This window comes from Nicotiana sylvestris, chromosome 6 (assembly GCF_000393655.2).
Source record: "Nicotiana sylvestris chromosome 6, ASM39365v2, whole genome shotgun sequence".
Classification (NCBI taxonomy): domain Eukaryota; kingdom Viridiplantae; phylum Streptophyta; class Magnoliopsida; order Solanales; family Solanaceae; genus Nicotiana; species Nicotiana sylvestris.
Window position 1 is genome coordinate 59,475,963 of NC_091062.1, and position 25,554 is coordinate 59,501,516.

The 25,554-nt window shown below is 37.6% G+C and overlaps 2 protein-coding genes across 2 annotated transcripts; one reads left to right on the plus strand and one right to left on the minus strand.

The window, feature by feature from the left end:
* Positions 1–7,011: 7,011 nt before the first annotated feature.
* On the plus strand, positions 7,012–16,750 carry LOC104213521 (probable uridine nucleosidase 2). Its single transcript, XM_009763040.2, has 9 exons — positions 7,012–7,383; positions 7,640–7,755; positions 7,953–8,012; positions 11,974–12,159; positions 12,240–12,344; positions 12,436–12,532; positions 14,514–14,621; positions 14,710–14,845; positions 16,357–16,750. Exons 1-9 carry the CDS (start codon positions 7,335–7,337, stop codon positions 16,463–16,465), a joined length of 966 nt encoding a protein of 321 aa, XP_009761342.1. The 5' UTR covers positions 7,012–7,334; the 3' UTR covers positions 16,466–16,750.
* An 808-nt stretch (positions 16,751–17,558) lies between these two features.
* On the minus strand, positions 17,559–22,489 carry LOC104213531 (la-related protein 6B-like). Its single transcript, XM_009763049.2, has 10 exons — positions 21,904–22,489; positions 20,731–20,812; positions 20,540–20,634; positions 20,301–20,372; positions 20,059–20,138; positions 19,861–19,960; positions 19,445–19,492; positions 19,288–19,356; positions 18,374–18,520; positions 17,559–18,188 (listed from the first exon to the last, which is right to left on the minus strand). Exons 1-10 carry the CDS (start codon positions 22,306–22,308, stop codon positions 17,850–17,852), a joined length of 1,437 nt encoding a protein of 478 aa, XP_009761351.1. The 5' UTR covers positions 22,309–22,489; the 3' UTR covers positions 17,559–17,849.
* Between the last annotated feature and the right edge of the window lie 3,065 nt (positions 22,490–25,554).

Below are 25,554 nucleotides of genomic sequence, written 5' to 3' on the forward strand. Positions count from 1 at the left end.
ATAACTGAGGTAGGCTTGAGAGCTGGTTATGAGTGTTATTGTGGGGCGGGCTGCATGTCGCATCAGGCTTTATTGGCTTATTTATTATTGTGGATCGGGCTGCACGTTGCTGCAGGCCTTATAGGCTTTCTATTGGCACTTGGGCAGGATCCGCCTATCTGGAGTCTGACATACTAGTAGTGAGCGCAAGCATAGTGATATATATACACGTTCTTCGGGGAAAGGCATTGATGCCAGTCACGCATATATAAGTGATTGTGTGTGGATTATGTGGGCATTTGGTAGACAAATTAAGTACTCTGAGAGTGTGAGTACCTAGGTTTCATTGTGAAATCATTTATTTGACATGCATATTTTACATGTAGGCATAGAGATTTACCATTCCACATGCTAGCTATACTTGACATGTTCTTATTAGTTTTGGTCTTTAATTGAGAACTTGAAAGCATGTCCAAATTTCTGTAGTATGAACGAGATGACTTGGAAATTTCTCTGAGTATTTATTGTCATTGTAGATATTATACTTGTGCTGTCATTATACTGGTTCTGATTGTGTCCTTTTGAGCTCTCACTACTTTTAGCCCAAGGTTAGTTCTGTTACTTATTGAGTATATGGGGTAGGTTGTACTCATACTACACTCTACACTTCATGTGTAGATCCAGGTACACTGGATGAGGTGATTGCTAGATCCGTGCTAATACCTGCTCGGAGAATTTGAGGTAGCTGCTATGATGCCTGCAGACCTTGACTCTCCTTCTTTTTATTTTCTTCAGTAATGTTCTATTACTCAGACAATTGTACTAGAGTTTTGGTTATGTTGATACTTAGTAGTGCTCATGTACTCGTTGACACCAGATTTTAGGGTGGTTGTAGTAGCATTTCAGTTATTTGTTTCAGCTATTTATGAAATTTTCCACTGTTGAATTTATTAAAACATGTTTTTTTCAAATTTTCAACTGTTATGTGATTGTCGGCTTGCCTAGAAAGTGTGTTAGACGCCATTACAATAGGTTGAGATTTTGGGTCATGGCAAGTTGGTATCAGAGCACTAGGCTATTTAGGTCTCACGTGTCATGAGAAAGTTTAGTAGAGTCTTGCAGATCGGTACAGAGACATCTATACTAATCTTCGAGAGGCTACCGAACAGTTAGAAAACTTCAGTTTCTTGCATTCTTGTCGTGCGATTTGTTAATTCTGAAATATGAACTTTTACTCTTCTATTCTCTCACAAATGGTGCGGATTGATAACTGAGGTGGGCCTGAGATCCGGTTTGTGAGTGTTATTGTAAAGCGAGTTGCATGCCGCAACAGGCTTTATTGGCTTATTCGTTATTGTGGATCGGGTTGCACGCTGCATCAGGCCTTATAGGCTTTATATTAGCGCTTGGGCAGGATCCACCTGTCCGGAGTTTAACATACCAGTAGTGAGCGCAAGCACAATGATATATATATATATATATATATATATACACACACACACATTCTTCGGGGAAAGACATTGATGCCAGACACCCGTACAATGCTGAGTGATTGTGGGTAGATTGTGTGTGGGCATTTGCAAGACAGATTGAGTACTCTGAGAGTATGAGTACCTAGGTATCACTGTGAAATCATACATTTGACATGCATATTTCACATGTAGGCATAGAGATTTACCATTCCTTATGCTAGCTATACTATACATGTTCTTATTAGTGTTGGTCTTTAATTGAGAACTTGAAAGCATGTCTAAATTTCTGTACTATGAACGAGCTGATTTGGAAATTTCTCTAAGTATTTATTGTCATTGTAGCTATTATACTTTTGTTGTCATTATATTGGTTCTGATTGTTTTCTTTTGAGCTCATCACTACTTTCAGCCCTACTTATTAAGTACATGGTTGGTTGTACTCATACTACACTCTGCACTTCATGTGCATATCCAGGTACACTGGACGAGGTGATTGCTAGATTCATGCTAATACCTGCTCGGAGACTTTGAGGTAGCTGCTATGACGCCCGCAGACCTTGACTCTCCTTCCTTTTATTTTCTTTGGTACTGTTCTATTACTCAGACAATTGTACTAGAGTTTTGGTTATGTTGATAGTTAGTAGTGCTCATGTATTCGTTGACACCAGATTTTGGGTGGTTGTAGAAGCATTTCAGTTATTTGTTTTAGATATTTATGAGACTTTCTATTATTGAGTTTATTAAAACATGTTTTATTCAAATGTTCAGATGTTATGCGATTGTCGGCTTGCCTAGAAAGTGTGTTAGGCACCATTACAATAGGTTGGGATTTTGGGTCGTGAGAAGTTGGTATCAGAGCACTAGGCTACTTAGGTCTCATGAGTCATGTGCAAGTTTAGTAGAGTCTTGTGGATCGGTAAGGACACGTCTGTACTTATTTGCCAGAGGCTACCGAACCGTTAGAAAACTTCACTTTCTTGTATTCTTGTTGTGCAGATTTGTTAATTCCGAAATTTGAACTTTAACTCTTCTATTCTCTCATAGATGGTGAGGACATGTATGACCGGATCAGGCAGACGACCACCAGTACTACCAGCTAGGGCCACGAGAGGCCGGGGCTGTGGCATAGGCCTAGGTGCGGCTCGTACTACAGCTAGAGCAGTACCTGTGGAGCCACCAACTGCTCCAGCTGAGGAGCAAATACCAGATGTTGTTGAGCCAATTGGACCAGCTCAGGCACTAGCTGTTCACTGTGATCTCAGGCCTTATGGAAGCCTAAGCCCATATTTTCACTGTGTGCACGAGCTTGGCTCAAGTAGTCTCAGTTCCAGCTGCACTAGCCACTTCACAGGCCGGGGGAGGTGCTTATCCTCCCACTGCCCATACTCCAGAGCAGGTAGCTCAGGGACTCCAGACACCTAGGGTACTACCAGCCCAATTGGTTGCTGTTGTTCAGGCCCAGGTTGGCCCACTTATGAGTGATGAGGAGAAGAAGAGACTAGAGTGGTTTAGGAGGCTCAAGCCTTTAGAGTTTAGTGGGGCAGAGTCAAAGGATGCTCAGGATTTTTATAGAAAGGTGCCAGCGGATCCTTCACACAACGGGTATCTTTGCATTCACTACATTTCAGCTGACAGAGGCAGCCTACAGATGGTTGGAGGCCTATGAGTTGAGCAGGCCAGTCGGCACTGCACCACTTACGTGGCATGAGTTCTCAGTTATCTTCAAAGAAGTTTGTTCCACATACTCGTAGAGAGGAGTTGTGCAGGCAGTTTGAGTAGCTACGTTAGGAGGGTATGATAGTGACTCAGTATGATATGAGGTTTGCATATCTGGCTCGTCATGAAGTGTGGTAGGTTCCTATATATATATAGAGAGAGGGAGTATTATAAGGTTCATTGATGGCCTCAACTATGGCTTACGCTTTAGTTTGGCTCGAGAGGCCGAGACAGACATTAGGTTTTATCAGGTGGTCAATATTGCTAGGCGTTTGGAGTTGGTTAGCAAGCTAGAGCATGACGAGTGAGAGGGAAAGAGGCCCCGTCTTTCAGGTAGTTCCAGTGGTACCTCATATGGAGGTCAGTCACATCACAACTGAGGTAATCCTTATACACCCACTCAGATGGCTCGTCCAGTTCATCATGGTGCATCAGCTAGTCATGGTTCATACACTGCTTGTTCGGGTCAGTCATCTTTCAGTGCTCTCTTAGATCAAAGTTCATCCCATGCTCCATCAGTTTAGGGTTCGTTTGTACTATGTTCTTCTAGTGGATATTTTGGTTCTCGGGATCCAGTTCAGTCCCCACTACCATCTTTGGATTGAGGTTATTCGAGTGTAGAGAGTTGGGGCATGTGAGGACGTATTGCCCCCGTCTTATCGGAGGCCTAGGTCAGCAGGGAGGTTAGGATATGAGTTCTGCACCAATTACTTCACCACCCGCTCAGCCAACTTGGGGTGGGACTCAGGCAGTTCGAGGTTGCCCTAGAGGGGGAGGTCGATCACGTGGTGGTCAGGCTCGATGCTATGTTTTTCCCGCCAAGACAGAGGCAGTTTCCTTAGACGTAGTGATCACATGTATTGTTTTAGTGTGCCACAGGGATGCTTCCATATTATTTGACCCTGGTTCCACTTATTCATATGTACTATCGTACTTGCTCGTTATGTAGATATGCCCCGTGATTCTTTAGTTATGCCTGTTCATATATCTATGCCGATGAGTGATTCTATTATTGTGGACTGTGTGTATCAGTCGTGTTTAGTGACTACTGGGGTATTGGAGACGAGGGTTGATCTTTTACTGCTTAGGCATGGATCTTTTACGGTTTATTGACTTATTTATTATTGTGGATCGGGTTGCACGCTGCAACAGGCCTTATAGACTTTATATTAGCGTTTGGGCTGGATCCACGCATCCGGAGTCTGACATACCAATAGTGAGCGTAAGTACAATGATATATCTATACACATGCTTTGGTGAAGGGCATTGGTGCCAGACACCCATACAGTGCTGAGTGATTGTGTATGAATTGTGTGGGCATTTGGTAGAAAGATTGAGTACTCTGAGAGTGTGAGTACCTAGGTATCACTGTGAGATCATACATTTGACATGTATATTTGACATGCAGGCATAAAGATTTACCATATCTCATGCTAGCTATACTTGACATGTTCTTATTAGTGTTGGTCTTTAATTGAGAACTTGAAAACATGTTTAAATATCTATACTATGAACAAGCTAATTTGGAAATTTCTCTGAGTATTTATTGTCATTGTAGCTATTATACTTGTGTTGTCATTATATTGGTTCTGATTGTGTCTTTTTAAGCTTGTCAATGCTTTCAGCCCTACTTATTGAGTACATAGAGTCGGTTGTACTCATAGTACACTCTGCTTGTGCAGATCCAAGTACATTTGGACGAGGTGATTGCTAGATCCGTGCTAGTACCTGCTCGGAGACTTTGAGGTAGCTGGTATGACGCCCGCTGATCTTGACTCTCCTTCCTTTTATTTTCTTCAGTTATGTTCTATTACTCAGACAATTGTACTAGAGTTTTGGTTATGTTGATACTTAGTAGTGCTCATGTACTTATTGACACAAGATTTTGGGGTGATTGTAGTAGCATTTCAGTTATTTGTTTCAGATATTTATGAGATTTTCCGTTGTTGAATTTATTAAAACATGTTTTATTCAAATGTTTAGCTGTTATCTGATTGTCGGCTTATCTAGCAAGTGTGTTAAGCGTCATCACGATAGGTTGGAATTTTGGGTCGTGACAATTTGCTTCTAAAGATAATTCCTACTACTTTGAACTTATTTATGAAGTATAATTTAGCATTTTATTATTATGTATGAGTTGAGAAAGTATTTTGAAAGCATTATAAATGAATCCTAATTTTGACTTTTAATGATGTTGGTTGCGATTATAAAAAAGATATTTCCATGAAATAAGTTTGTTATTATTTAATCCCACATTATAATCCTAATATTATTATTCTGATATACAATTAAATTTCTCTATAACAATTTTATTTGTTCTACTATTTTTTGGTTTTTGTAGTGAGTGACTATTTGTAGTGAATGACTATTATGCACCTATAATAGCTGATGTTTAAAAATTATTTGGTTGTTATAGACAAAAATATCCAAAAAAAAGAAATTATTTATTTTTTAATGTTATATATAAACGATATGAAAATTATCTTTGTTTGGTACAAAGGAGTAGCTTGACATTCAAACACCATATGACATGAATTATGCTAATCAAGAAATCAATATGCCTCACATAAATACGTTTATACATTACAAGAAATATTGAGTCCAATGAAAAACTTAAACTTTAGTGAGTATTCTTCAAATATTAAACTTATGCACGATGAATACTTTGTCTAATAAAAAATCTATGCGCAGATCTTCAAATCGTAAATATTACGCACAATGAGAAACTTTCTCCATTGAAAAGGTATGTGCTGGTATTCAAATATTAGACGTTATGCACAACAAAATGAAAATATACTAAGAATTTTCAATTATAGAAGTATGTACAAACATAATATTGTTTATCATAAGTGGTGCATTATATTTTTGAAATATTTGGTCAAAATCTCTAGATTTACTATCGTCAGTCTTAAAGATTATTTATAACTGTTATAGAGGGGTAATTTTATAAGAACGTACTGTAATAAAGATGAATGCTACTATTATAAGTTAAAAAATGTTATAGAGAGATAAAATACAACATCAAAATCAATTTCGAGAAAAACTTGACTTTTATAGGAAAATACTATTATTATATAAGAATATTTAACCGTAACTTAGTTTCTAGATAGAAGATGAAGGTGGCTGAAATGAGGATGTTGAGATGGATGTGCGGACATACCAAGTTGGATAGAATTAAAAATGAAGTTATTTGGGACAAGGTCGGCGTGTCCCTTGTGGAGGATAAGATACGGGAGGCGAGACTTAGATGGTTCGGGACTGATGCTCCGATGAGGAGGTGTGAGAGGCTGGCGTTGTAGGGCCAACAGAGACGTAGAGGCAGGCCGAAGAAGTATTGAGGGTGAGGTGATTATGCGAGATATGGTGTTGCTCCAGCTGACTGAGGACATGACATGGATAGAAAGGGTGGAGGTCGAGAATAAAGGTAAAGGATTAGGAAGCCGAGTGTTGTCCTTGTTTGTCACAGTAGCTTTGATACATCTCTTAGCGTCCTTGGGGTTTTCTTTTATCCCTAGGATGCTGTTATTTTTTATTGCTGCCTTGTTTTGGTTCCGTGTGCATTACTTAGTGTAAGTGTTGTATTTTCGCTTTGTTTGTCAGATTGGTTTGCTTGTTGTTGCCCTTTCTCTTTTTCCTCCCTGAGCCGAGGGTCTACCGGAAACAACCTTTCTCCTTAAAGATAGGTAGGGGTGAGATGTGGGTACACTCTAACCTCCCCAAATTCCATTCGTGGGACTACACTGGGTTTGTTGTTGTTGTAACTTAGTTCCCAGACCAAACATCTTTAGAAATTATCACCAATTCCATTTCATCTTTAACAACAATTCACCCAAGAAAAGGAAACATGCCAAATAGCAATAGAAGAGCAAAATTTCTTTCCACAAAAGTGAACTATCCCTTATGCAAGAGTGACTCCCAACTCTAGACGAAACCGAATTCTCCCAACTCTGCCCAACGGATTAGTTTTAATTAAAGTGTGCCATTATTGAGTCAAATCATATACCACAATGACACACTATCTAACTTATTTTAAGAGCTACTAGTAATTAAAATTCATCGTATCTGGGAATTCCGGTGGCATATCAATCTTCAATTTGCTCTTCATAGGATTGCGGCGTCCAATCCCCAATCCTATTAACGTTCAATTTTCAGATTCATTTGTGTCAAATGGCAACAGAAGCCAAGAAGATCATCATTGACACTGATCCTGGCATTGGTATCTTCCCTTTCCTCTATTCACACACATATCATATGTCAAAAAATATACCTCAAGAAAATCCCAATATTTTTACTTTACTATAATGGAATTTCCCAAGATTTATCTGGGTTTCGTTTTCTCTAGACTTTTAGAAACTTCAGTGTTTGACTTAAAGTTAAATTGTTTTTAAATATAGAAAGACTTGAGCTTTCCAAGATTGATTTTTCCAATATATTGTGGTTAATTGAGAGCTATTATGGATGAATATGATCAGATGATGCAATGGCGATATTTGTGGCATTGCAATCTCCTGAAATCGAGGTCATCGGGCTTACTACTATATATGGAAATGTCTACACATCTCTAGCTACTAGAAATGCTTTACATCTGGTAACTTCCCATGACTTGTTGAATAATTGTTGCAACTTCTCTGCCTTTTATTCTTTTTGTTGTAAGTATAAATTATAAAAGCTTAAGGACATTTGACTAAGATTTGCTCCATGGTTTGGCTATCGTGTAGTGGTGTATGCTATTTTTTTAACTGTACCTATAATCACAGTTATTGATTTAGGATCTTAATGATTCAGCTGGACGTAGCTGGAAGGACAGATATTCCAGTGGCTGAAGGCTCTCATGTTACAATCACTGTATGTAATCTTGATCTCTCCATTCAATTCTGTTCTGTTGCTCATTTTAACTTGCTGTTACTTATTTTAAGGTTTTATTTATTGTTTTTTTGTAATTCACTGTCTTATAAGATCACTCAAATTTACTTGTTAAAGGGGACTCAAGTATTTGGCGCTACTGTTGCGTTTTTCATTTTTGGTTTTGTTATGACGATCCATAGTAGATAGACTTGTGTTGGTACATACACTGTCCTCTCCCCCCCCCCCCCCTTCTTTTTGTTTTTTCCTTTTCTTTTGCTCCCAGGTGAAGCTTTATTTGAGTTGGTGAAAATATTAAGAGGGAAGGAATAAGAGGAAAAATAATAGGTGATACCCTGTCCCATAAAAGAAATGGTGAAAGCAAAGACGTCCACCTTGTTTATCATGGGACCGGAGACAAGAAAGTGGTTCAGAGAAGAAAAAGAAATAAAAGATTGTTATATACTGGTCCTTTCTAACGTTTCAGTTCTAGGACCAAAGCTCAAAGAAGGAATGAGTGTAAGTGGAGTTTGGTTACCCGCTTATTTGATGACATCTATACTTTCCTATAGTTGTGTAAGTGTTTAGTTGTCCCACACTGGTTGAGGACATGAGCTGTTGTCTCCTTATGTTATCTTGTGCAACTCTCACCTCATAAGCTAACTTTTGAAGTTGAGTTAGACCTAAAGTCCATTTTCTTAATATGGTATCAGAGCCATAACCATCCCAATTCTTTTTTACCAAAATTTTGGGCCCCCTTATGCTATGTTGTCCACGCTCCAATTAACTAGGTCTCGGCATGTGGAAGGGTGTGCGTTAAGTTGTCCCACATTGTTGAGGGAATGAACTGTTGTCTCCTCATATAGTCTTGTGCAACCCTCACCTCATGAGCTAACTTTTGGGCTGAGTTAGACCGAAAGTCTATTTTCTTAACAGTAAGGTTGGAGGAAAATGAACCCTAGATGTTTTGAAGACTCAACAAATTCTGAACAAAAAGATCAAGATGAATTATACATTTTTGTTTCAGTTTTGGTGTAAAGAAGCTTTAGTACAAGATGTAGAATCTTTAGTTGATTTCATTGGGTCCTTGTAACTGTCACAAGACTAGCTTTTTGGTTTTATTTTTTTGGGAGTCTTGTAACTATGCTTGTCTCTCTCAGCACAAAGATTGTGTTGATAACTACTCTTTAACATATATGAAAGCTGCTACCTTCTTCTGCTTCTTCAGAAAAAAAGAAGGGTGAATGACCTTTCCAGGATTGTTGGAATTAGCAACGGATTTGAGTAGGTACTGTCTAGCGACCTTAAAGTCTAAGGTATAAGAAACCCTCAATAGTTAGGATTGTAAGCATAGTCAAGATGATTAAAGAGAACAGGGAGACAGATGAACAATGAAAAAGTATGACAAACACAGTATCATTGCGTGAAAAAAGGGTTGTTCCATGCTGGTAGCGAAAATCTGTTAAGGGATGCACAAAATAGTGAAGTGTCTTTCAGTCTCTTGCTATGCTTATCGTTTGCTTAATCAAAGGATCACTACTTTTTGCTTTCTGGTCTTCTATAAAAAAAAAAAATTGCTTTTTGGTCAAAGCAACTTGCACTTCCCTCCAGCCATATGGACTATATATAGTAATTATTTGTCTCTTCGTGGATGTAAGCATACTTTTGCTGAACTGTATTAAATACTTGTGTCTCTTTTCTTCGGTAATCTTTTATGTTCATTAGTTTTTATCACTTTGTTGTTCTTATGCCACATAGGATTAACTATTTAGCAAAGCGCTTCTGCGGCAGTCTAAAGCCTAGTTGTAATCCAGTTTGTACATAACATCACTTAATTAGTTCTATATTGTCATACCATTTGATGGACATGGGCGAGTTTTTTATTGGGAGGAGCAAACACAAGTTATGGAATAAAAGAGAAATAAGTCATTGACATTTATATGGAAAATAGGTTTTCAAATATTTAAATATATATTATATGAGTTTGTTTTTGATAAAAGAGCATAAGAATGGTCACAACATAATTTGATGGAAAGAACATTGGTGTATCAAGGGAACTCTTGCTTAGCAAGCTTGTCAGTTATGCTTCAAGATGCTTCCTCCATACGTCAAGCATATGAGGTAAGTTTCAAGAGCTTCCTCCATGCGCCAATAGTCAGACGTGGATCTATAATTTAAAGCTTATGGGTTCAGGTCTCGGGGTTATAGGATAGTGACTTCAAATTTCTTGACATATAGGAGAACCTTTTACTTTACCATTACATAATAAACAATTATGTAAGTTTTAAAAAAGTATAGTAATAACACATTTTAAACAAATCTCGCAAAATATTTAATTACTACTATATAGAAGAGGGAATAAGCAGGCAGCAGGTCAACATGCCTATTAGAAAGAAACTGACTACTTGTTTTACATTTATTTGAGAGGGCGAAATTAACTAAATAGTAGTGCTATTATAGAAACCATAGCACTAAGTATTGTGAAGAAGAGGAAGAAGAGCATTGTCGTTTGAAGAAGCATGGATGGTAGCATAGTGACAGCTGAAGTGGATGAGAAAGACGAGGTATTGAGCACGAGGCTAACCTCCTATTTTGATTTTTGGCAGCTATTGGTAACCAGCTGACAAATGTTTAATATAAGAGGTCAACTTTGAGCCTGTCCCATTTGTGTAATGGTCAATTGATCAACTTATGAGTAAATAATAAATGCACCCATTATTTGCTGGCATTTTGACTGCATGCATATTTGCATCTTACATCTTTTTCTTCTTTTCTTATAGCTTTTTCACCAAGGCTACCGAGATTGACTTCTGGGATAATTTCCTTAAGCAATAGATTTAGGTTTAAGTAGAAACAATTTTGGCCTTGGGGTACTCTAGGCTGTTGAAGTGTTAATATATGTTAGGTTAGCCAGACATATCTAGCGGTATAGTTGGGGGATTAACACCTCTGGAATTAAATAGTATGGATAACATCCTACTCGAACAAATAAGTAAATGCATCCAATTATTGTTTTTCATGTACACTGCTCTAGGATTAATGGCGCATTATTTGATATTATGGGTTATGGTAACTATTTCGTCTGGAACCCGGGTTTAACTTTAACATCAAAACTCCCTTATACTATCTGCATGTGGTTCAAAACTATAAGGAGGCCAAAACCACCCAAACTATTAGTGAATGGAATTTGGAGATGTTTTGCTGAAGGGGGCAGAAGCAACGTGTACCACGCTAGCTAGAGAATTGCACCTTACATATTCTTTCTATTCTCAATAGGAAAACTTGTATCTCCACTAGGAAATATTGTCTAACAGCAAGGACAAAATATATAAATGGAAACATTGCCACAGAGATTAGAACATGTATCTCCTCAATGGACAACCCATGCTCCCAAGCCTGTTGCCATTCCCCATCCTCTTGAGTAATGATTTCAATTTGATTTTTGTTGCCATTTAAACTGTTTTTTCATATCTATATATAGGATCTGTCCTAAACTTTATGGGTTGCGTTGTATTCCCCTCTGCCAATAGTGATCTTGCTCCATATAACAAGTGGAAATCAAGATGTTCTCTTAGGGTTGTGGCATAGAGCAAACTGCTTTCTGAAAAAGCATAATTTTTTAAAATAAATATCCTACTTATCTGACCTAGCAGCAAACATATCTACAGAATAAGGCATAGATAAGAATTACAATATAAGAAACGGAAAGTGTATGCTGGAGCTTCTTCTTTTAGTTTCATCCATTTTGTGCCCTATGGAAAAAAAAAATCAATTGCAATATCGGTCTTGGAAGGTGATTATTATTTTAGAATTCTTATATGGTGTACCATAGCATTTCCTTCTTCCAAACTTTAATGTGCTTTTCTTCTGATTACTTGTTCATTTAGCAGAATAGGCAGCAAACCTAAAAATGTTTTTGTCCTTATGAATGGGTTTCTGCTTACTTTGTTTAATTCATCTAAAGAAAGGTACAAAACTTCGAATTGCTGATTTTGTTCATGGCACGGATGGACTTGGGAACCAAAACTTTCCTGCACCAAATGGAAAGCCTATCGACCAGAATGCTGCTGAATTTCTCATCCAACAAGCAAGTCTATACCCTGGAAAGGTTATTGTAGTAGCCTTGGGTCCCCTTACAAATATAGCACTAGTAAGTATATAATCTTCCAACTGAATATTAGATAATAACCTAATAGAAACACTGTTCACCAGTTTGGCATATTGAAACAGGCCATTCAATCAGATCCTGCATTTGTTAAAAACATTAGACAAATTGTTGTTCTCGGTGGTTCCTTTGCTGTAAATGGAAATGCGAATCCAGCTGCAGAAGCGAATGTAAGTTGTTAACAGATACATCCAAAATCATGCTTTAGTTTTCAGGCGTATTCTCTAAGTTATTTTTCCATTTGTTGCTCATCTGCACAAGATCTTTGGAGATCCAGATGCTGCTGATATTGTTTTTACTAGCGGCGCTGACGTTCTGGCAGTTGGAATTAATGTCACACATCAAGTTATCCTTACTGGTATTTTCTTGATTGCTATGGTACTTTCAACTATTTTTTTCCTCTTACAGTACCATATTCTGTTCCTTTTACATTTCCTAGATTCAAACTGTTGTGTCAATAGTGTTGATCTTTTTGACAATTCCAACTGACTTTAAAGAATGGGTTACGTATTCTGGACCATCCTCATGTCAGTTCCTAAATATTGTGCAAACCAAACTAGAGGTTTTCATTTTTCACCTCTGTATTTAATTATTCAAGATATTTGGTTACAGGGAGATAGTAACACGGATGCAGGAAAATAGACACTTGAGAACGAGCTTCAAATAAATTCCTTTCCATGTCTTATTGTAACATCATTAAATGTCAGCATTCAGCAAATAGAAAATGATAGATATTTCAAATATTTGGTGATAGGAGAAAGTAATATAGGAGGATTATGCATTAAAGAACGAGTAGAGAAACTTTAGAAGAACTTTTATCCCTGCATGTCTCTTGGAATATCCTTGAACATTAGCTAAATAATATGCAAGTGCATATCCTTGGATCTTTGATGAAATAAAGCTACATGTTCTGTATAACAAGCTCTTTTACCCATCAAATCCATTGGGCATAAACTGATCTCCACCTTCCCCTATGCTTCGGCGAAGAAAAATTAAGAAATTTGGTTTCTAGAGTTCCTTGGATAACCCAAATTTAGCTGGAGATTAAAACCTGTGCTTTTATCTTTTATTCTTGGCTTAGCAGATTTTACTGGCGGCTCAATGTTCAACTTATAATGGCTTATCTTTTATCTTTTAGCTTTTATTCTTTGCTTAGCAGAAGCTCAAATGATTTATAATGGCTTCTTCATTCTTAAGGGCAAGAAATCAATTTGTTATTTAGGCCAATAACCGTCAGGAAACTAACAGTTTCTCACTTAAATGTTGAAATTATTACTTGGTTACTTGGTGAATATATAACTAGCTTTTTCCACTTAAAGTAACCAAACTTAGAGGAAATGTTTTATTCTACTAGATCTAAATTTCTTTTGACTTTCTTCTTTTTTTTCCTTTCTTTAACAAAGATGCTCAAGTTGAGCTCCTCCAGACTGTTTTCTTTAGCTTCCCACTAGGGATGGCAAGCGGTGTGGGTGCGGTGCGGGTTTTGTCTTCACCCACAAAATTTCAACCCGCCCCGCCTTGCATAGCAGTTTCACCCGCGTTCACCCGCCCTGCTCCCTTTAAGTGTTTTTTTCTTTCATTTTGTTTTATTTCCTTTTTATCTTTTGGCTGGAATTTTTCATACATTTTGCTATATACTCTCATAGTTTTTATTAATTTTGAAGATTACGGGAGGCGTCAGCTAAGGAAAGAAGAAGATAAGATACTTTGATTAAAAAAACAGATTTATAATTAATTGAGAATTATGTGTTAGATATTAAATTTTCAGAACTTGTCATCAGAGAATGAGAATCTGACGTGCAAGCAGTTGTTTCAAACATACTCCACGTAAGATAGCCAAACTACGGTTGAGCAATCGACATGATATATTTGCTCACATTCCAGGCAAAGGTCATAATTTGCAGGAACATTCTATGGTAGCCCAACCCCGTCCTCTTGTACTAGGGTTGGCTCCTCGCAGTTCCTCCGATTTGATCGAATTTCAAAAAGTCTTTCTCACTATTCAGAATAGTGGAGCTTTCGATCAAGATCTTCTCGCCTCACCCTTTGGGCTCTTGCTGGAATCGGAACCTTATGGAACTCTTATTTTGCTTCATTATATTAGGTGGAATCAATATCATCTCCAGAAAGGCAGAACAATGATTTTCCTTCTTCGCTGAAATTTTGAAACCTGCAACCACACATAATTAAATTTTTTTAGTTCGACCTGCACCGCCCCACACTTGCATATGTTTAAACCCACCCAGCATATGTCTAAACCCGCCCCACCCTCACTGCGCCATTGCCTCCCTACTTCCCACACATTATCCTTCTTATTTTTATATATTTACTTTTGTCAGATTCTGATCGCAATGAGTTGGCGAAGTCTAACGGAAAGTTTGCCAAGTACCTTGACAAGATTTTGGGTGTCTATTTTGGTTATCACCATGATGCATACAGCACAAAAGGTCAGTCTCTTGCCAAACTAGCTTTCTTAGTACACTGATTGGTGCATGCTCATTGTTCTGATTTTACGGTTACTGGGACTCCACATAGGTGTTTATCTTCACGATCCGACTGCCCTGCTTGCTGCTGTTGATCCCTCACTAATCACCTATACAGAAGGTGCGGTTCGTGTCCAGACAATTGGCATCACAAGAGGTCTCACTCTATTTTATAATAAACAAAAGAGGTAAGCTGTTGAAATTGTTTCAGAAGATGGAATGTATCTCCTCACTTTTTTTTTCCCAATACCGGCTTCTCTTCCGTGCACCACGTGATGTTGCCCAACAAAAGGGTGGTTGGGTACAGTTCCTATTCGCTAGATTGCTACCACCATCATTATTATATGGTTCTATCTTTGGCTAACAATTCCAGCTGGACCAATCCACTTGCCATCTTCAAATAACAGTATAGGATAGTACTTTGAGGTTTCAACTTCCTTCAGTGAAGAGACAACGGGAAAGGAAAACCTCCTCAACCCTCGCCATGTTGGCCCTCCAAAATTTGATCCTCAGGCCTGCCGTAGTTCCATGAACCCAGTCTAGGAAATATTCAGGGGCAGATCCAAGATATAGAGTTGGATGAGTTCGGAGTTTTAACTGGCCTGAGGAGCCAATTCTATCAGATTTCACATATGTATACAAGGTTGGAGCCGAACGAACCCACTGCTTTAACACTAGGTCCGCCTCTGGAGATATTGACTCAATGTCTGAATGACCATCCTCACAAGAAAGAAGCATGGCGATCCCCTTGAATAGATTCCCATCCTCTGGATTGTCAATCAGGCTGGAGCAGCAAAAACTAAAAACAGAATACAGTATTTGCAGGAAAGTGTTGTCGAGACGAATGATTAGACAAGAAGTAAAATCTGAATAAGTTACATTCTTAGTGCTTTTTGCCAAGGAGGTGGTGGAGCGAGAGAGTGAATAATCTTCTTTTATTTTCTTTTTTGTGGTCCCCCTTGCTAGATCTTTCTGCCTTCCATTTTCTTTAACAGCCCCACTGCCCCCGTGTGGTCCGACACGTTCACTAAAGGAAAGATGTAATCCTACTTTCACTACATCACGTTATTCTTTTATTTTTTACTCAGTTGCGATGATCTATCCTGGTAGTGATGGGGATAACATGGCAAGATCCTCCCTTAATGTTAATGTAAAGTAAGACACCAATATTAAATTGTTATCACATGAGAGAAAACTGAAGTAGAAAATCTTATTGAGCAACTATTACTTTTATTTATTTTTCCTTTAAAAAAGAGGGAATATCTATGTCACTTTTAGGTATCCTTTCAGAAAAGGAAGAATGCGAACCGTCCTTTGTGTCAAATGACTGTTGTGTTCTAGGAGGAAATTGGGTGTAGGTTGAAATGATTTCTGTACATCTATTGGCCTCTTTTGACGTATATGGTTGGATAATAACAAGGGCTTGTGGAGGAGAGAGTTGTTATCAAGCACAAAATCTCTTTTGCAACCGCCTTTCCATTCTTACTGAAGCTAGACCTTTTTGTTGTCCTTTTCAGTTAGGCTTCTGGGTTCAAGAACTTCAACATCTGTGTTTCGAATGACTAAAATACTCCATGCACAATTCTTTTGCTCTTCCTTTGATGCTTTAGGAAATTTATCATATCTCTGAACTTATAAAGTTTGGAATTGAGGGATATATGATTACTGTGTACTTATTATATTTTCTGTTGGACACAAGGTTTGGTGAAGTCACTGAATGGTGTGATAAACCCTCAGTAAAAGTGGCAGTAACTGTTGATGCTCCTAAGGTTCTCAAATTGGTCATGGAACGACTCATCAATTCTTAGGAGAATCTGTTAGTTTTCAACATATCTCCTTCAGCTGCACAGTTCCTTGTATGTTTGCAACTCAGTGTGCTTGAAACATGACATTTTTTCAGAAGGTGATAGCAAGATTGCCTTCATGCTAAGAATTTCTTACTGTTTATTGCTTCTATGCCAATCTCCACGATTGTTGTAACAAACTTAATTATCTGCTTCTAAGCCCTTTGTGTAAAGTGATCTGTAGAACCCAACATTGTCATCATTGTGTCTCTTTTAAATAAAAAGGTCTCATATATCTTGTATGCTTAAGTTCAGAGGATAATGGTAACATTTTTTTCTTTATAAACAATTACGGGTTCAAGTTTAAGTATTATGTATATGCTGTCATCTCCAGATTTAGTCATAACTAAAACCTAATAAATGGTGAAGACTGTTGCCTATAGGTTGGGGTTGATTTTTACTTTAACTCTCCTGAAGTAATGGGTTTGTGGCAGCTAGCCTTCTGAAGTCATTTTTGCGCCTCTTTACCCCAAAATCAGAAGTCGCATCTTTAGATGCCAGATTCATTACAAAGAAGAGAATGGGATCAGATGCTACATCAGATGTGTAGTGTTTAAGCAAGTGAAAATGATAGATTTTGTCCAACAAGAATGACTTCAAGTTTTATATCACATGATTGCTCAGATCATCACAAGAAAATGGAACTTATTGCGTATATCAGAATGGGGTTCTAGATTTAAGAAGATATTCTAATTGTCGTGCGTAAAACATACATTTGGAGAACATTTTTCTATTAACTCTTCAAGGTTTCTGACTGACAGAAGTTTTAACTTTAATTGAATTAGTACTCGTGTGATGCAAGTAACATATGCTAATTTACGACTCCATGTCTAAGATATACGAGTTTCACTACTGCCAGAGTTCAAAGAAGTATTGCGCAAAAAGAAGGGAAGAAAAAGGATTTTTCACTAATGAAAGAAGGAACGGAGTGATTTATCCTTGTAACGGGTACCTCACAATTGCAACTTTATAATGCTCCCTCCTACTGTAGAGTGTAGACTATACAGACGGCCTCCTTCCAGCATGTTATCCAATCCACATTAGAGTTAGACAAACCTTCAACAGAAGAAATCTTACCAATTTTGTATAGCTTTAAGTTAATATCTCAGGTTCAGTGTTCCAAAACAAAATCACAGCACAGCCTTTTTGGTTTAACAACAAATAACAGATCTCGTGTCTCGACTCTTTTGCTGCTAAATCAACCGATGTATCATCTTCACTGGATTGACAGCAGTCTTTAAAACCCTGCAATCAATACTGCAAAGAAAGAAGGAACATCAACCCCCCCCCCTCTATACTCGGGAAATGCTGGCATGAACAGACCCCTTTTCACGAAGCTAGAAAGTTGTCACTCAGTTCTAACTGCAACCGGTTTACCTCGACCCATGGAGAATCCCCTAGTGCCATCCGGCATGCGAGGCACAGAAGATTGCTTGCCTGCTGACTGATCACAAACTACTGCAGGCTGCCCTGCTATACTAACACCATTAGTATTGGAGGGGGCACTAGCCACATTGCTTCCACGATTCAAATTTGTTGTGGAAGCCCCTGTACGGCCTCCACGATTGTTTTGTTGAAACTGGGCAGGTCCACGTCCCCGGCCCCGCGTCTGTCCTGGGCCTGGTCCTTGTCCCTTACCCCGACCACGATTGTGCCCTTTCCTCTTCCCATTGCTGCCATGCTTATCCTGTCCAAGTGAATTTTAAATGAAGTCACCAATAACATAAACTGAAGAATCATCCACTACATCCTTGAAAGAAGTGTCATGTCTTTTAGGAGACCTATATCTGTATGATTTTTCTGATGCAGTTTCTAAAAGAAAGTAAGCAGAAATATCTCCATGTTAATTTAAAACATGCAAACACCACTTACTGCAATGTCATTTGACTGCACGTCAGAATGGCACGGAGATTCTTCTTCATGTTTCTCATTTAATTCTGATGCAAAATCATCGTCTTCCTTGAAGTTGAGCCCACTTTCATGACCAACCTTCTTCTCTTGGGCTTGACCAGATTTAGCCTGTACGATTTAATCAAAATGCATAAGTACTGAGCAGATCAGAATTGCAGAATACAAACACATTTTATGTTAAGAAAAGGGGCTCCCTTTGAACCTTCCTATACGTGGAGCCAGATGCTCTATCTTTTTGAGTGTCATGGAACTCTTCAGTTATCCTAAATGCATCTATCCATAAACTAAACCATGTACCCTCATAAAAAGGGAGTTGAGCCCTGTAACCTCAGTGTAAAAAAAAAATGGATCTGGTGCCTAACTCATCCCCAAAAGTTAAGCCATGGGGTGAGGATTGTCCAAGACCATAAAGGAGACAACCCATTCCCTCAACCAATGTGTGACAATATAGCATCGGGGTCCAACATTGGGTAAATCAAGAAATAGGAATGAGTTTGGATCTTCTACCATGTAAAGGAAATGGACCTTAGACCAAACTCATGAGGTGATGATTGCGCAAACCATATATGAAGACAGCAGCCCAATCCCTCAACCAATGTGGGACACTTAACACTCATGAGTAGGGAGAACTCAAGCTTACTTGGAATTCAATAATGGACCGTAGCAACCTGAATGCCCAGAATATTGATTGTAACGATCTTCCTTAATTGAAACTAAGCTGATATACAAGCTAAATATGAAAGCTAAAACACGCCTGATTAAGCATTCGTTAAAGCTCATTCTTCTTTCACTATAAATGACAAGTTGGAAACTAAGCTGCTTTTAGGACGTGGTTTCAATTTTTATCAACAGGGATAAGAATAATCAGGACTTACTGTGCATCTAAGCAGTAGACGGACTTTTAGACCATTTCGCCAGTTATCCACATCATTTAGCTCAAGAACCTGCAAAATCATGTTGCAAAGTGAAAAAGGATGTCAGAGATAGAGATACACAAGGTGTAACTAAAAAAATACACTAATATTCACTTACCGCCTTCTCAGCCAACTCAACAGACTCGTACTCCACAAATACGTGCAACTGCATTGAGGTATTAAATTCAAGTTCTAGTAACAACCAACTGTATTTCAAAATACCAATATAGACAGAAAATGTTATTCCTTCTCAAGAGATTCTTTTGGTAGCAGTAAAAAATTTTGTCGGTTCCAGTTGAGTAAGTTACTTCGCATTTCTTTTGTGGATATAGTAAGTTACTTTGTACCAGCAGTGTACATTATCTAATTTTAGCTCCCAAATCAGAACTTCAACAACTCATTACCATCATTTCTTACTCCAATTCTGAAAGCAGTTTCAAAATGTCATTTTTCTTTGTATCGGGTGACAGCAGTTTCACAATGTCATACTTGTGCATAAACTATTTATTGATAATCAAACTATCTGATGTTTACCTTGTTACTATACAACGTGCTGTCTGACTTTGCCGATCTAGATGCTGAAGAAGCCCCGCCATTTGAAGGCTGAGGGTGGCAGGTGCGTATCATTTTTACCCTGACACAATTCATTATGCAGAGTCTTAAAAAGGCTGAATATTTGTTGGCCAAATTTTTCAGCCTATTCTGGATTCAGCTACAGCAAAACAAGTGTACCTTCCAACCGCCGAAAAAATCTTCATGAGGTTCTGGTGGCAGTGGTCCTCAGGCAAATTCTCAGCAACCACTATGCGAGACTAAAAATGAAAATGAGCAACAGATCAAAAGATTAACCAGCCAATAAAAAAACAAAGCCTACTGACAGAAAAGATGAACCAGTAGATAGAAAAATGAAATGCTTCATGCATTCATAAATTGTCCTTGTTGTAAACCACTACTGCTATAGGAATCAAACTTACTTGCAACTCTTCTAGGGCAGCTTCAGTCAGAGGATTTTGCCGTTTAACTTTCTTTCCATCTTCACTAACTACCTAAAAGCAGAAATGTCAAATAAGAAAATCTTGAAAATTAACATCAGAAAGGAAAAAATTGCAAGATAGCAATGACTGCAGGATCTTGCACAGGGGAAGCACAAAGAGTGATTTTAATGGTGGAGGGGGAGAGATGAGGATGATGAGGAGATGAAAAGAGAACTGACAAGATTTATTGAGCTCCGCAGAACTTCGGCAAGCTGGGCATGACTACCTATTAGAGCTTTAATCTTCTTGAATGATGCAACCACAGATATTGGTACTGTAACAAAGTACAAACAAGGAAGATCATGAAGAAGTATTAACTTCAAATATCAATCAAAACAAGATTAGTCAAGCCGGGAATAAGAACAGTCACCATATCCTTCGGGATCCTTGATCATATGCCTTATCAAATTATCAGTCGTTGCCAAATTTAAATCACTGAAGTAGAACTCCACCTATAGAAAAAAAGAATATACCTGAATTAGCTGATTAAAGAAAGAAAGTGATTTTCATAGCTTTCAGAATTTTTTTTAATGGTTAAAGGAAGTACGCTGATCATAGCTTTTCAAATTTCACAAATATTTGGAAAATTTTAAAAATGCCATTGAATAATTTTAAGCTTCCAGCGGTTCCTTCCAAACAAATTTGAAAAGCTGCAAGTATATATTCCAAAAAACTGTTGGTTCTTCCTCACGTCTGGACATGCTTTTTACAAGTACATGAAAATTTTGAAAATTTCAAGGCATTTATTTTTAAGCAGCTTATCCCAAACAAATTTGAAAAGCTTCTAAGTCTAACTTCCAGCAAATTTTTGATCTTTCTCACTCATCAACACATGCTTTTGTCCTCTCCAGTAAACACTTCTTTTCCGACACTAAAACTTCCTCTTAAATCAACAGATAAGACAGAAGTATAGTATTTAATTTCATCACATAGTTCTGATTCACTAAATTGACATATATCCATTGGTAAAAGATTCACATACTCCCTAATTAAGAACACAACAATCCATTTCCAATAAAATTATTTATGATGACTTTCCTGTGTTCATTACCGCGGCACACATCAACCAACCAAGACCAATACATAGTAGGTTCCTAAGTAAAATGTCAAATAGTACAATGGATCTTTTTTTAAGGGTGGTAAGAAGGTAAACATTTTTTTCTTTTGATAAGGGTAATCATTTTATTGATTCAGAAACAGCACTAAGAAAATGCTGATGAAGCATTACATATTGTGCAAGGCACTGAGCGGATTTATATGTCATATACATCATCTACAAAAGTAGGTCTGCACCAAAACGCTAACAAACAGATGGTTATCTTCTTCAAGCTTTTGTAAAGTAGGTTTGCACCAAAAGGAACCTTTAATCTTTTTGATAAGTAGAAATACGCTAGTTGTGGAATCAACTTGATTAGTTGAATCAAATTACAGGTAATAACTCAACAGCAATATGAAAATAGACGTCTTCAAATCCACTCTTCATTTGCAATAAACAAGAAAAAAGTATTTGAGTATTAATTACAGAATTAACACTTTTGAATACCTGATTGACGATCTTCTGAGCAGCTTCTTCAGGTAGCCCTCCATTCTTAGCAGAATTGTTCGAATCAGCAGCAGCAACCTCTTGATCAACAAACCCTCGAGCAACACCGCCATAGTAGGGCGACGGAGGAGACTGCTGAGGCGCGTAAATGAACTGATTTTGTACTACAGGGACGACGTGGGTAACGTTGATCTGATGAAGGCGCGTGGCGTACACCCGCCCCGGCGCCGAGATTCGGGGCACGAAAGCAGGAGCCTGAGCGTTAAGCTTGCTTGAATTATTATTATTATTATTATTATTATTATTATTATTAATAGAAGAAGAGGAGGATTCAAATGGACAGTCCTGATTTAAACTGAGAGATGCAGACGATGAACTATGGGAATCTTCTTCTTCCAGAGCCATAAAAAAATAAAGAGATCTAGGGTTTTGAGGAGTAGGAAGCTTTAGTGTGTGTTTCTTATTAATCCGATCTTCTTTCTCTTTTTTCTTTTTTGTGTGTCGTTAGTTTGACTGTTAATAAAGAAAGTATCACAAGATTTGCAGAAGAAGAAAAAGAAAGCAAGATTTAGGACAGCTCGTTTACACTCTATCAGTCTATCTTCTTCCATTTTCCTTCCTCCAATTGATACTTTTGGGACCCAATCATTGACTTGCTTGCTGCCTACCTTCTAATTTTTACTTTTTTAAACAATTTTTTTTTTATATATTTAGCTCTAAACATAATAAATATTTATCCTATTTTGCTAGCTTGATAAAGGAAGACCTCATATGGTTTATTGTATTTTTGAGAATTTTGTGAGAAATATCTTATAAAAATTCCATGATCGGCGATTTTTGTATTAAAGAGCGTATGATAAAGAAAATCGATATTTATCCCATATAAATAACCACACGCTTGTTTGAGTAATTATTGTAACTCTGCCTTTCATTCATTGACTTCCTAATTTGTACATAAGTAAATTCATGTCTTAATTTTTACAGATAAATATAATCTTGAAAATAATTTAATTCTTCACTGTATTTTCTATTGCACTCGTAACATATATATATATCTTAGACCTATGTCCAGAGAAGGTCTAGACACGAATCTACTCATCTGTCTTAGAAATTCTAGATTTCTAGACTTCAATAATTTCCTCCTACGAATGGTAGAAACCAGCATTTGTAGTGGTCCAATTAATTTTGATTGTTTTTCTAATTTTACATTGTCTCTCAGAGATAGAAATATCTTAGATTCTCTGACACTCAATGTCAAAACAACGAATTATAAAATCAAAACTGGATTTCTTCCGGTAGTCATTATTTATAGAGTACAATACAATATAAGGCCATGAGTTCAGCCTTTAAAACTGGAGCCATGAAAACCCTCCATAAAGGTGAAACTATTCTCTTCCAAATAGATCTACAAATATCTCATCTGTCAATATCATTACCCATTTCTTGGAGCCAAGTTTCTCTACCATAAAACTGGTTGTTGCAAGATGCTACTCAGGCTAAGAAGCCACAAAATACTATGGTCTCTCAGATCCAACAATATTCTAGCGGATCTGTATCCATTTTCTTCCAGAGATCCCTCAGTTAAAGAGTCTCTGTCTTTTCTTCTGCACAATCTGAAATTGAATCTGCTAGACATTTAATATCTTCATTTCCTTCTAGGATCGAAACTTTTATTTTTGACTCCAGGATCCCACAAGCCAAATATTCTGTAAAAACAGCCCCTCCAACAGAAGTTAATTATGAACAACCTCAATCTCCCACTTACTCATCCCTAGGTGTGGAATTAGGTATTTTAAAAAGGATTTTTAAATTGATAAAGATAAATTTCGAGCAAATTTTTATTCACAAGAAAATATTTTCAAAAGAACTTGTTTTTTTTTTCAAAATTTTCAAGGAGACAAAAGAAAGATCTTCAAAATATTTATTATGAGCCTTTAAACTTCATCAAAGAACAAATTAATTTCTTTGAATGGTTTGAAGCTTATGCTGAATATCACAAATTAGATTTTCCTTTTTCAAGTTTGTTAAAGTTTCAAAAGTTTGGAAAACTTCCACTAGAGAGGAAGTCACCTTTGAACTTCCTCCATATTATGAGGTAATGAGTATACTAGGCCCCGCATTGGGATAAGTAGTATTGATTATAAGGTGACACGTGCACCAAGCCCCATATTGGGCTAAGTGATATTGATCGTTGACTTAGATCCGATTAGTGCTTGGGCAAGGACCCTCCCCTCCGGAGTCAGGTATTAACCGTAGGCATAGGCACAAGGTCATAAATGTGATTGGGTGAGGGACTTGTGTCATGCACCCGTACATTGCTGAGTGTTGTTGTTGTTGAGTGTGAGGATCCAAGGAAAATTGTTCCAGAGACTACACATGTGCTGAGTTATGACATACTTGATGATTTAACTGCGACATTGTTAGCACGATTACTTGTCATGTATGTATCAGGACGTATTTTTTTTCCTCATGCTTATTGGTACTTGATGTCTTTATTTAATATGTTTGGACTTGGAATCACTGTTAAGTTGATGAAACCATGTCTAGATGACTTTTTTGAAAGAATTTATGCCTTAATTACAATTCTTGAAAAGCATGCCTTTATTCCTTCTATTTGTGAAAAGGTTGAATTTAATATTGCTTGAGCTACTTGTCTTTACCATTATTATTCCGCTATTGTTGTAATTGGTTGTTGGAAATGAGTATTGGACCTTGCCGAGCGCATTACTGCTTTCAGCCTAAGGTTAGGCTTGTTACTTATTGAGTACATTGGGTCGATTGTACTCATACTACACTCTGCACTCTATGTGTAAATCCAGGTACTGCCGAGAGAGGTGATCGCTAGTAAGTTGCACCAGCACTAGTTTCTTGGAGATTTCGAGTTAGTTGTTGATTTCGTTCGTAGGCCTTGAAGTCTCTTCTCCCCCTTTTTATGTTATTACTGTTCCATCTTTTAGACAATTATATATTTTGAAACAGGTCGTGCATTTAAAATTTTTGTAGCACTCACGTACTCAATGTAACCAGATTGTGGGATGATTTTAGCTGTATTATTATTATTATTATTATTATTATTATTATTATTATTATTCTGTTATTTATATGATTATCCAGCTGTTGAGAATGTTAAATTTTGTTATTTGAATATTGGCTTGCCTAGCAAGTGGTGTTAGGTGCTGCCACGACTTTGGTGGGATTTGGGGTCATGACACATGGACAAGGTTGCAGTTCTGAAAGGAAGTTCATGAGTTCTAGACAGCATGAGAGATTTCAGATGTTTAAGACAATGCTAGCACTATCTTGTATCTTAGAAGAATGTATGTTTTAGAAGACGCATTGTGTATTGAGTTGCGGATGCTTGACTAGTACTACTAAAATTGCGTGGTTGATAACCGTTGATGTCTAGGTTTGCTACTTGATACGGGAGATTTATGGAAGTATGCTCAGGATTGGACAACATATGGTATGTGTCATGGATAGGGTCACTGTGGACTTTTGCAAGGCTATTTACCTATCTCGGATGTTTTGATTTGTCTTGAGGGCTTATTGGTAGGGCCTTGTCACGCCCAACCTCGGGGAGGGGGGGGGCTCAATCGAGTGAACCCAACTGAGCAAGCCTTATCAAACACTTTCTACCCAACTCAATGTGAT

Coding starts and splice junctions, on each gene's coding strand:
- LOC104213521 (XM_009763040.2), top strand. CDS start 7,335: ATGGCAACAGAAGCCAAGAAGATCATCATTGACACTGATCCTGGCATT. Junction 7,756..7,952: donor CTAGAAATGCTTTACATCTG/GTAACTTCCCAT, acceptor TTAATGATTCAG/CTGGACGTAGCTGGAAGGAC. Junction 14,846..16,356: donor TTTTATAATAAACAAAAGAG/GTAAGCTGTTGA, acceptor GTTGGACACAAG/GTTTGGTGAAGTCACTGAAT.
- LOC104213531 (XM_009763049.2), bottom strand. CDS start 22,308: ATGGCTCTGGAAGAAGAAGATTCCCATAGTTCATCGTCTGCATCTCTC. Junction 20,635..20,730: donor CAAGGATCCCGAAGGATATG/GTGACTGTTCTT, acceptor ACTTTGTTACAG/TACCAATATCTGTGGTTGCA. Junction 18,189..18,373: donor TGCAGTCAAATGACATTGCA/GTAAGTGGTGTT, acceptor TCACTTGGACAG/GATAAGCATGGCAGCAATGG.